General features: G+C 48.3%; 1 protein-coding gene across 1 annotated transcript; it reads right to left on the reverse strand.

Annotated features, from left to right (window-relative positions):
* Positions 1–1,287: 1,287 nt before the first annotated feature.
* Positions 1,288–3,408, reverse strand: LOC123407703 (BTB/POZ and MATH domain-containing protein 2-like). The gene is made up of 2 exons (XM_045100892.1): positions 3,256–3,408; positions 1,288–2,730 (listed from the first exon to the last, which is right to left on the reverse strand). Exon 2 carries the CDS (start codon positions 2,699–2,701, stop codon positions 1,628–1,630), a length of 1,074 nt encoding a protein of 357 aa, XP_044956827.1. The 5' UTR covers positions 2,702–2,730; positions 3,256–3,408; the 3' UTR covers positions 1,288–1,627.
* Between the last annotated feature and the right edge of the window lie 9,457 nt (positions 3,409–12,865).

Here is a 12,865-nt window from a genome sequence, read left to right on the forward strand (position 1 = left end):
AAAACAGAGGCAAAAGTTTTGCCTCATCGATTAATTAAGAAGAAAAGAATTGCCCAATTAATTTAAGGAAAACCAGACGAAAACCTACACCAACGGAACACGGACTAACTACTCACATGGTAAGTAACCCTACAATCACATAATCTTCCGTGCCAAACTCTTTGATTGCACAACATCCACAGAAACTGACACTGCTACTACGCCAAGTGAATCCTGACAAGAACACCTCGACACAAGACATCAAGCACCTCCCAATCAAAGAGGCTAGGCTGAGAGACTAAAGATCACTCATCAAGCAACCAGAGACGCCTTGCTTATGACGCCTCTCTTGCCTTTGCTCACCTTCTTTTGTTCGCCCCTTGTTGACGTCCCTGTTAGGAGGAAAGCAATCTGACCTGCCCAAACCAGGTCTAACAACCTCCATGCTAGCGAGCAAGTCACAAAGGTCCTTCGCGAAGAGAGCATCTGGATTTGACATAGGTGCCAACACACCTGGCTCAGTGGCCATGCCACTCATAGGCATCACCTGCTCGATAGTTGCAGATGAGGGGAGGGCGGCAACATCTAAAGCTCCGTGCTCCATGACTAACGCCTGACCCACAATGGACTTAGGCGAGCGAGAGATAGCAACGCCTGACCCACAATGGACTTAGGCGAGCGAGAGATAGCAACGCCCAAATCACCACTCTCCTCGACATCAAGTTCTGGCTCAACTCCATGGGTGATGCTGGCGGCAAAGCCACACTCGAGATCTCATGAGGGTTTACTTGTAGTTGCTCGACGAACAAAGGTAGAACCGGGCCCCCACACAACTCCCGAAGCTCAGGCATAATCTGTAACACCGAAGTCACAACCACATCATTGTCAAATCCCTTAGAGGCTAACGACGGTGAGTTGACTCTAGCACGAGGGAAGAAACGACCATGAAGCTCGACACCCCTCTCGACCTCGAAGATGCCATCGGCCACAAACAAAGGACGCAACATATGAGTAGTTTGCATCACAGACACCACCAGCGAGAGCCCGCCCAACATAGCCTCAGCCCGCACATACACCACCAGCGAGAGCCCGTCCAACATAGCCTCAGCCCGCTCCATGAAGCTCTTCATCCGCAACACCCAACCTTTCATGGTTCATGGAGTAAACGACATCACACAAAGGCTGGACAGTTTTCTCAAGCTGAAAGGAAGCCATGCCAAAGAGTTTAGAACGCAATTATCACTTCTCAGATGTGTGAGATCGACCTGATAAACTAAATCCATCGCTCCCCAAGTTGCGAATCAGAGCAAAGGCCAAAGTAGTAGTTTTCTTCTTGTTTTCGACATACAAAGGCCAAAGTAGTTAGTACAGTACAAAACATTGACAAGACAGGCAGAATTAAAAGAGACCTACATATTCCAATTACATGGTTAAACATGCATGGGCAACATATCACTAACAGTTTCAACAAAAAAGACTAAAGAGACATCAGCAGTTTTTTTTCCGGGGCAGAGACAATTAGGGCCTGGATAAGCATAATACTCTGCTGGTGGAATTACGATCACCAATACAAGTGGTTTTGTTGACAGAAGTACTCATAACACATCTGCTGACTGAACTTCCTTCTCCTCCAAAGATAACACATGTTCTAGAAGAAACGCTTGGGGGGGCGAGTAGTCTTCTCCCACAAATCTGCTAATGGAGAGGGAGAAACCAACTTTATGGACTCATATCTTCGGGTTGCCAGAACAGCATCGATTCTCTCTGAAGGAACCAGAAAGTCGACACAAGCTTCTTTGAGCTTCTGGCAGTCGTGTCGATCAGCTAGACGCAGTGCAACAGCCACATTATCAACATCAAGGTTCAGGCACAAGATGCGTTCACACATGAGCTTCAACCTCTCTAGACCATATCGATCCGCTGCTGCAAATAAATGCTGGACCATGGCATTTCTTTCATCTCTGTCAAGATCATCCATTGTAGGTAAGGAATCAGTGTAAATGAAATGGAGCATAGCCTCAAAAACCACCGGTTCCATGCGATCAACAGCTATGTGCCGCATCTTGTTCTCCTTCATGTGTTCACTGAGCTGTGCTTTCAAAATTGGCGACCTGGCAGCGAGCACCGCCCTGTGGGCAGGAAACATTTCTCCTCCAACTTTGAAGGTCACATCTGCTCTGGACTTATCCTTCAGCATCTTGCCAAAATGCTCTAATGCATTCGGGGGAGGGACTTCAATTTCACAGGATGCTTTATTTTCAGACACCTTTAGTTCACATACCACAGTAACGACACACTCAATAACAAAGCGGTTATCACGGATATACCCTGAATCTTTCAAAGCACGTTTACTGATAAATTTTTCACGCCCCCAGGAAGCCTCTTTGAAGCTGCTAGACTTGAACTGATTCGGCACCCTGTTCTCTGCACATATTGTACAAGCATCTCCAGTGACTTGGTTGATCAGTCTCAGGTCTACGAACGCCAGCGCCTCCGCATACTTGCTCATCAACTCCAGATAAACTGATATGTATTCCTCCCCATCATCGCCATCAGCGTCCGGGCAGTATACAATAACCCAGTCGAATCCCCCCACCCTGAAGATGCCCGAGCGGATGTAATCTTCAGAACCTACATTCCCGTAACTGAATTGACATATCTGGAACCGATGTGTGCCTTGCACCGTCTGAGTTGTGCATGAAGATTCGGTGGTTGATGCCATTGCTCTTTGCTTGCTAGGATGTGCAGGTCCTGTAACATTTGCACAAGTATATGTGTTAGTATATCTATACAAGAAATCCGCCTCACATTCATCTCTTTGATTCACACACATACGGATCCGTACAAAAATAATACCCCCGCCGTCCCAAAATAAGTGATTTAAAAGTGACTCAACTTTGTACTAAAGTTAGTACAAAATTGAGTCATTTTTGACTCGCTTATTTTGGGACGGAGGGAGCATATGCAGAAAACAGCAGTAAAAAAGAAAAGGGAAAATTCGTGAATCATGAATGGATCAACAGGAGACACACTTGATCCTCACCGAAGAGAGCTCCAATAGCTGTCCTAACTATAATCAATACTGTGCCCGCAATTGATTCATTCATCCAAAAATATGCAAGATAAGTCCATGGACTTAAGACTGTGGCAACATAGGTACACCACCAACCTCTCCTCTTCTTCCTTTTCCATTTCAACGAATATTACCACGAGGATCAGACGGCAACGGTAAACGATGAAGAGTTCTAGGTGGCGAGCGATGGAGAGCGGGCATACCTCTGGAGGCGCCGTCGTCCCGTCCGGCTCTTCCGTCCCGTCAAATGTTGCTGCTGGGTGCGGCGAATCTAGAGAATGCGCTTTTCTGGGGATCCATGGGGGTTAGGGTTCTGGAGAAGTGGAGAAGAGGCGGCCGGTGTGGGGGGTGGGGGGAATAATTCGGTGCTTCGCACGACTTTTTATATTGCCTGTTGCAATTTACACATTTACCCTTGTCGTTTTTACTAGGGGATTAAACTTTTGGGAAAAACTCCCACGAAAATGTATGTGTGAATATGGTGTGAGGCGAGGTCTATATCTCACCGTGCATAAATGTGTATAGCATCGTGATTCATGTCATATTCATATTACTTACTAAGTATAATGAAATATTTTTATTACATACAATGTATGTATTTCCCGTTTCAATTGATGACTCTCGTTTATCATGGTGATGAGAGAAGTTTTTTTTTTGCAAGGAGTTAATCTCTTATTTATTTGGAGCATACGTAACGACATCCATCACTAGTTATTAACAACTCTTTTCTTGTCAATCTTTTCCTAATTCTTACGGTCCCTTCATTCCATATGTCTCACATAAGTTCATGGACCCAACCCTATGAACAACTGCTACCAACGATAACATGCATCATACTTCCTACTTTTACTCATCCTCTCCAACAAGCGCTCATTCTCTCACACTCATTCTCCTTCTAGACTCTGGTTGTTCAAATGTTGGTCTTCTCTACTATGTGTTCTATCATGTGCTCCGCTGCCTTTCATGTTCAGGTCTAGTTCATTAGCTCCTTCAACAAGTATTCATTTAGAATAGGTAGCTCTCCTTTCGCTCATCCGATGGGCTGATTGGATTACTTTGTCAGCTCCTTCAACACACCTTATGATCTAATTAATCATGGACATGCAAACTATGCAGAATCAGTTAGTGGACATTGCAAAGCTCCTATACTAGGTTACCAACGAGCCTAGAAAATCAATATTGAAAACTCGTCTAAGCACGTATTTCTAGCGTACGAAAGGTCTTGCTATAGTATTGCACATAAACAAATGGCTAACCTTTCGTTGTCGCTTGAGATTGATGCCATGGTCACTTCCTCATTCTATCTTGTCCGAGCGGACAGGTTGAAGAAGGTTGTATAGTATAGAAGCACTATTGATACATCCCGTGAAATTATTATTACCACGATGCGTGTATGTTATATGCATTCATTCTTAAGGGGCATCCCATCACCCATGAGGCGTTAAGGTGAACACATAACATTGGTGAACTCATACAACAGTACCCTCAATAATACATGAGTAAAGTGAACTTGGAAAGAACAAATCAAAACAAAAATGGTAGACCAGCACTTGTTAACTACCATTCAAGGCATACATGTTTGACATAGACATTTTTAAACAATGTTGATCGACGTTTTAAATGGCATGCATCTCATTCACATGATAGAATGGTAAGGACCATATTTTGCATGTGTAGTTGCTTGTATTCAACTCTATTTAAGATAGCCAGCCACCTACCCGTGTAGACGTATTTGCTAAATTTTACCTGGTGTATTGTTGGGGTATTCATTCAATCATTATATTAGTTGTTAACCTCATAGCATGGATCGACTGCCCAGATTCCATCCTCGTGTGGCACCATGTGTGGGGTATGTTGCCCATGGTTATGACAAGGCCCAAGGTATGACCCGACAAGATACACTAAGGCATTCCTTGACCGGGCTCAATATACAGTGACTTGAGAGAAAACGCCGCATCCAAGGCAAGACCCGCCTATAGGCTGGCTTAAGGAGGAGCTCGTGGGCCGGCTTGTAGAGACGACCCAGATGACGTATTTGCTAATTTAGAAGACAAGATGAATAAGAGATAGACTAGAATATGGGTTGACAAGCACGACGGACTCTGTTGTAACCCGGGGGCTCGACCTATTATATAAAGAGGAGCCCCAGGGATGGAAACAAATTAAGGCAAGAAACCCTCGAGAGCTAGATTAGCGATTCCACATCCTTGCAATCGAGATCATCAATAACAATTAAGTAGAAAGTAGGCTTTTACCTCCATTGGAGGGGGGCGAACCTGGGTAAACTCATGTCTTTGGTTCCCAATCAACCCCATCCAAGCAACCACCTAGTTACGATGGCTCCTAGACTTAGTCCTTTCATGAGGAAAACTGTCGTGATAAAACCACGACAGTTGGCGCCCATCATGAGGCAAGCACACGGTGGTGTTGAGTTCTTGGAGGGAGCTCTCCCAGGGATCGAGGGATACGCGATTGGCCGGATGACAAAGATTCGTCGTGGGAATGCATCGACTACTCTGACTGGGGTTCGAAAGTCGGCTTAGACGAGTTTGGGTACCGGGTCCCCTTCGGCAAGATCCACGTTTTCATCAGTAAGATCGATGAATATGAGCTTGAGCCAGACACCTTCACCGGCATCATCGAGCTGGATCGACGCTCTCAACCCGACCCAATACACGCCGCCCGGAAGCACTTCCTCATTGGCAAGATCGGTGAGTCTGAGCTCAAGCCGGACACCTTCACTAACATCATTGAGTCAGCTGGACGCTCTCAACCCGGCTCAACACAAGCCGTCCGAAACCACGTCTTCGTTGTATTCACTCAAGGAGTCGATCTATCATGAAATTATGTGTTTGGTAGTGACACCCTTGCGTACTCTAATGGCGATTCATCAATCGGCGAAACCAAGTCGATCCTTCCACTTTTTGATGACCGGCTCAGTGACTATACTGACGAGGAGACTGAACTGGAGGTTTTTGAGCCGCCACGTCGGGCAACCGTCTTCATGGAAGGAACTCTCATGCCGAGAATGACGATGATTCAGATTTCCGCCACCGCTTGTGCTAGGATTGAGGGTGAGACCCCGGCTTCATGCGGTTGATAACATGCTTGTGGCGACTCACAATCTTGTTGCGATCCCAATCACAAGAAATAGTTTAGTAGACATTGAGGCCAGGGAATGCCATCGAGATGCTCAAACTGCGGTGGTCCAATAGGCCAACTACTTTCATAGCACGCACCGACTTCATTCAATCCCTCATATCAGTCGGACTGAGAGTTGGCATGTTGTGTCACCGGTTGTATCCAAGAGCGGATGGCGACAACTGGTTCCCCCTTAGCCAGTGATCTTAGATGCTCACACAATCATGGACGCTGCACGAGCCCAACGAGAAGGAAACGCGGTTCCAACATACTTTCAGCCTGCAATACATGCCCGACCCGCCACTGCCCAGCCAGCCTCACGGAGTGCCAACTTATCCAACATAATTATTGGTACTCCTTGTCTAGGATTGGCTCTATGCAACGAGCTCATGCCTCTTGATTTCAAGGGCCCTCGCAAAGTTCCCAATTACATGGTCGATTTGGAACCAACTGAGTGGATTGGGAGCTATGAGTTAGCTATGGATGCTGGAAATCAGCGATGCAGTTTGTGCGAGGTACCTAACTATGATGTTAGAAGGACCAGCACACACTTGGTTGAAAAATATGCCTCCTAATTCAATCAACACTTGGGACAAACTGAAGGAACGATCAATAATTTCCAAGGAACCTTCAAGCGCCCTACAACGATCATTGACTTAGAGCATTGCGTCCAACACGATGAAAAGTCTGCACATCATTGGTCACGACGTGTCGCAGATATTATTCACTCTTCAGATAGCATTATAACCGTTCAAGTAGTCCTTGTCCTAGAACACAACTGTCACTTCCTGTCTCTTTTTCAAAAGCTTGGACACCTAAAGAGGGAGGCTAAAGACATGGGGGGTCTCATGAATGTCCTTACCAGATATGCAGAGTCAAACAACACGAAAGAGCCATCTTCAGATGACAAGCGATCTTGCAAGGGCAAGAAAAAGGCGGGAACAAAGACCATCAGCAGAATGGTCAGATGAGCAAAGATAATGGCAATCATGGTAACAATGCCGGCAAACGCAAAAAATATGATGAAACGACACACTTCATTGCCAACACAAACACCAAACCCAAGAATTAGCACCGGAACGACAACTCGGGTCGTCCCTATGATGACACCCGCCCTCGTAATTATGAGGAGGCTCCTAAAGGACCATGTCCTAAACATAGCATGGATGGCAAGCCAGCAACTCACTCGTGGGAAAAATCCTACATTATGCAGGAATTCTAGAACCAAGCTTTCCAGAGCGGCAACAACGACGACGACAATAGCCCTCCTTGAGCTCCTCAAGCTAGTGGCTCAGAAGCCAGCTTCCCAAGTGCCCGCTTCCAGGGAAATTATCCCGGAGCCAGGTTTTCCACAGGAGGTGGCTCAGGAAGTCTTTTTTTGGGGGCTCATCATAATGGAGATGGCCACTAGTGTTTCGGCCACGGAAATTAGAATCAGCGCAATCAAAACCACGGGAATCTTTTCAGTTTCCAAAGTAATCTGAAGCAGTTAAATAGTGGGTAGTACCACGTCATCACCACGAGCACCTGCAAACATGATTGTAACATGCAAAAACAGGCGTTCAACATGGTTGAGGTGGCAATCCCGAAATACTTACACTAGTCTGAACAACCGGTGGTCTTGAGTCGCGAGGATCACTATCGGATTACGGGCTCCGCAAAACCCTAAAGATTCGAACTCACGGCCATGTACGAAGATCTCTCGCGGGCTCGCCTCACCTAGCTCGCTACTCGCTGGGGATGGCAAAGAAATCACTCGATGGTGAGGAAGATACAGAACACGGCCGCTCAGAAGCGTAATACCCTACTCCTGCTTTGGTGGATTGCCTCTCGTGGAGGTTGGTGGATGAATTAGTACAGTGTTCAAGGGCCTCCGGAGGCTAGGTGGCCTTTGTGTGGTGTCGGTGAGCGAATGAATGGATATCCCCCATCTCTATGAAGTAACCTCCTCTCTATATATATAGTGGCGGCCCCGGTCCTCTTCCCTTATCGCTTCGGTGGGAAGGTATCCCACAATGGCCAATTTCCAAGGGGGACACGGGAACATGCTTCCCCTGTCCAAAAGTAGCCTTCGCCTGCAAAGTGGCTGTCAGCGCTGTAGGGACGGGTCCACAGATGACGTCCATCCTGCTGGCGGGTGATGGTGGCATTGTTGCACCAGAATGGAATCCTTTGGGAGATGCCTTGGGGATGTGCGTGCGTACTTGTCCCCTTTGCACTAAAGGGGAAACTGCACCATCCCGTCGTCTGCTCTCGCCTGTCCTTTCTTCGCGTCATCCTAGACTCCTGAGTCCGGGTCTCGCCTCGGAATGTCTGCCGCTCCGGACGGGTCCTGAGGAGGCCCCCTGCGGGTCTTGATGTTGTTCCTCCTCGCGAGGGCCTTGTCTTGGGGGTGCCCAGCCTGTTGGTTTTTGTTTGATGAAGTGGACCAGCCCTGGGCCGCGGGCAGGCGGGTCTTGGTACCCCCATTCGAGAATGCCTACAATAGCCCTCGGGCCCAAGGCACGCCTGGGCTGGCTTCTCGACGAAGCCTTGAGGGCGGCCTGAAGCGTCAAGGGTCCTAATTGTGTGCGGGCCAGGAGGCACACGCGTTCAGCCGCCATGCGGCGACGCCCTCGCTCCTCGAGGCATGCGGGGTGCACCAGACCACGATGGCACGATCTCCAAGAATCACGTCGTCCATCATTCTTACCCATTGAATGGCATCGGCACGACCGACCCACGCCCAACGACCCTCACGGATGTGACTGCTCGGTTGTCAGGTGAGGAGACGTGGGCGGCAACGTGCCTGCTGGCTCACCCCGCGGCACCCAAGGGGCGCGCAACGCTCGCGCTCCCACGACGCTTGGTGGCCGCGGTTCGCCTATAAACCTGCCCCGCCCCGGGCAAGGGGGAGGCACTGCGATGTTGAGCTTCCTCTTTGCTTCCTTTGCTCCACCAAAAAGAACCTCTTATCCATTTGTTTCTTCGTCTTCCATAGCGTATCCAGGAGGCGATCCTGGCAGCGGGAAAGGCGCAGCTCTATCTGCACCCTCGTCCGCCCCCGGGAGCAGCAACGGAGGGCCCTCACGGTCGCCGCGCGTCTGCCGCCACTGGGCTCTGACTCATGAGTAAGTCTGTTGTCTGCACCCCCTTTCCTTGTTGTCTCTGTTGGGGAATGTTGCATGGGAAACAAAAAAATTCCTACGCACACGAAGACCTATCATGGTGATGATCATCTACGAGAGGGAGATCGGATCTACATACCCTTGTAGATCGTTAAGCGGGAAGCGTTAAGAAACGCGGTTGATGTAGTGGAACGTCTTCGTGATTTAAATCACCGTTGTCCCATGATCCGTCATGATCTAGTACCGAACGGACGACACCTTCGCCTTCAGCACACGTACAACTCGATGACGATCTCCGCCTTCTTAATCCAGCAAGAGAGATGGGGAAGTAGATGAGTTTTCCGGCAGCGTGACGGCGCGCCGGTGGTGGTGGTGATCTATTCCTGCAGGGCTTCTCCTAAGCACCGTAGAAATCCGATCTAGAGGAAGAACTACGAGCTAGAGGAGAGGGTTGCACGTGGCTCAAATTGTGTCTCAAAAACCCTAAAACCTCTAGTATATATAGGAGGCAGAAGGGGCTAGCCTTGAGCACCAAGGATAGCCTCCTTGGCTCGGCCGAACTAGGATTGGAGGAGTCCTACTATATAGGACTCCTTCCCAAGTTGTCCTCCTCTTTGTTTATTTCCCACTTTTACCTCATGGGCTTTCCTTGGTTGACTAGACAATCCACTAAGGCTGGTTGTAATGGGGAGTATCATATACTAGTATCATGCATATGATACTAGTGTATGATACTATATTCATAATGCATAGTATCATGTGTTAGTATCATAGAACGATTCATTTATTGCCATGCATGACACATAGTAGCACAACATTTAATATGATACGGTATCATAATATGATACTCAACCCTCTCTTTCTTCAGTTAATTTCATGCCACCTCATCAAATATGCCTAGTTGGCATGTATGATACTACTTATGATACTCCCATTACAACCAGCCTAAGAGCTATTGCACCACCATCAAGTACACGTGGCCCTCTTGGGGAGTGGTGGGCCTACCTGGTGGGCCCCCAGTACCCATTCGTCAATCCTGGCAATGCCTGAAATCCTTTCGGAATCCAAATACTAACTTCCTAATATCAATCCTCGTTTCCGGACCATTTCGGAAACCCTCGTGACGTCTGGGATCTCATCCGGGACTCCGAACAAAACTTCGGTCACCAACACCTATAACTCAACTATACCGACACGTCACCGAACCTTAAGTGTGCAGACCCTGCGGGTTCGAGAACTATGCAGACATGACCTGAGACACTCTTCGGTAAATATCCAATAGCGGGACCTGGATGTCCATATTGGATCCTACATATTCTATGAAGATCTTATCGGTTTAACCTCTATGCCAATGATTCATATAATCACGTATACCATTCCCTTTGTCCTTCGATATGTTACTTGCCCGAGATTTGATCGTCGGTATCTCTATACCTATTTCAATCTCGTTACCGATAAGTCTCTTTACTCATTCTGTAATACAAGATCCCGTGACTAACTCTTTAGTCACATTGCTTGCAAGGCTTATATGTGATGTTGTATTACCAAGTGGGCCCCGAGATACCTCTCCATCACACGGAGTGACAAATCCCAGTCTTGATCCATGCTAACTCAATGCACACCTTCGGAGATGCCTGTAGAGTACCTTTATAGTCACCCAGTAACATTGCGACGTTTGATACACACAAGGCATTCCTCCGGTGTCACTGAGTTACATGATCTCATGGTCATAGGAATGAATACTTGACATGCAGAAAACAATAGCAACAAAATGACACGATCATATGCTACATTCATAGTTTGGGTCTTGTCCATCACATCATTCTCCTAATGATGTGATCCCGTCATCAAGTGACAACACTTATCTATGGCTAGGAAACCTTAACCATCCTTGATCAACAGGCTAGTCAACTAGAGACTCACCAGGGACACAATTTTGTCTATATATCCACACATGCATTTATGTTTCCATTGAATACAGTTATAGCATGGATAAAAAACGATTATCTTGAGACAATAAATATAATAATAACTATTTTATTATTGCCTCTAGGGCATATTTCCAACAGTCTCGTCTGCTGCTTGGTGGTTGATCTTCCGTTTTCTCCGGAGTGCCCGCGACCAAGAAGCTCAAGCTCGGCGAGCTTCAGGAGGAGGCGGAGGGGCTACGGTCTCAGCTCGAGAGTGCCGAGGCCGCCCTCCAGGCCGCCTGCCAGGGGGAGGGGAGGCCAAGGCGGAGTTGGCGTCGCTGCAGACACAGGTCCAGGAGGCGGCCGACGACATTCCGGCCGCCCAGGACGAGGCGGCGCACGCCCGGCTGATGGAGTCCCAGCGCGCCAAGCAGTTCGCGGGCATCGTCGGCCAGGAGGCACGCGCAACACGCCGATTCGTGGGGGATGCCTCGTCGCTGCCAAGGGTGAGCAGCGACGGGGGCTTCCTCGCCTACTTCCATAAGGTGGTGTATATGTTGGAGGTCGGCGTCTCCCACGTGGAGGAGGACAACACGTTCGACGCGCGAGCTTCTGGGCCTTGCCTTGATGCTCGTCTTCTCCAACCTGCGCCGCCTCATTCCGCAGCTTGATCTCGAGTGCGTCGTCGAGCCTGTGCCCGCTGAGTTCCGGCATCTTCTCCGGGACGAAGTGCGCCCGCGCGTGGACGCCTTGGTGGAGCGGTACGTTCGGGTGCCCGTCTCTAGTGAGGAGGAGGGCTCCAACGCCAAGCTTTCCGGCGCCAAGGGTGGTGACGGCGGCCTCTCCCCCTAGGTCTCCCCCACCTTCTATTCTCCTGCCCTTGTAATGTTGGACTATGAACTCTGCCCTGTCGGGCGTTAGACTTTTGTATGTCATTGATGTCCCACAACCTTATGGGATCGCAACAGTTTTCGAGGGTAGAGTATTCAACCCAAATTTGTTGGTTCGCACGACGGGAAGCGAAAGAATATTCTCAAGTATTAGCAGCTGAATGCGTCAGATTCAACCACACCTGAAAGATTAGTGTCTGCAAGCAAAGTATCAGTAGCAAAGTAGTATGATAGCAACGGTGCCAGAAACGATCTGTTGACAAGGCAGACTATTCCTAACTGTTGTATCAATGGCGCCAGAAAAAGCCTTGTTGACGGGATGTTAGTGCCAACAAAGTCTTGCAACAAGTAACAACGGAGTAGTAAGCAGCAGCAAAGTGGCCCAATCCCTCTTGTAGCAAGGGACAAGCTTAGGCAAAGTAACGTAGTGAGGACCAGTAGTAAAAGACTCGTAGGCAGTGGATCGGTGATGGATGAGTGTGAAGGATGTGATTCATCATGTAACAGCTATAACACGGAGAGATATGTGGCTAGCTCCCGTTAATCAATCTAATGTAGGCATGTATTCCATATGTAGTCATACGTGCTTAGGGAAAAGAACTTGCATGACATCTATTGTCTATCCCTCCCGTGGCAGCGGGGTCCAAATGGAAACTACGGGATATTAAGGTTCTCCTTTTAATAAAGAACCGGACCAACGCATTAACACGCGGTGAATACATGAACTCCTCATACTATGGTCATCTCCGGGAGTGGTTCCGGCTA

This window comes from Hordeum vulgare, chromosome 7H (assembly GCF_904849725.1).
Source record: "Hordeum vulgare subsp. vulgare chromosome 7H, MorexV3_pseudomolecules_assembly, whole genome shotgun sequence".
Lineage (NCBI taxonomy): Eukaryota > Viridiplantae > Streptophyta > Magnoliopsida > Poales > Poaceae > Hordeum > Hordeum vulgare.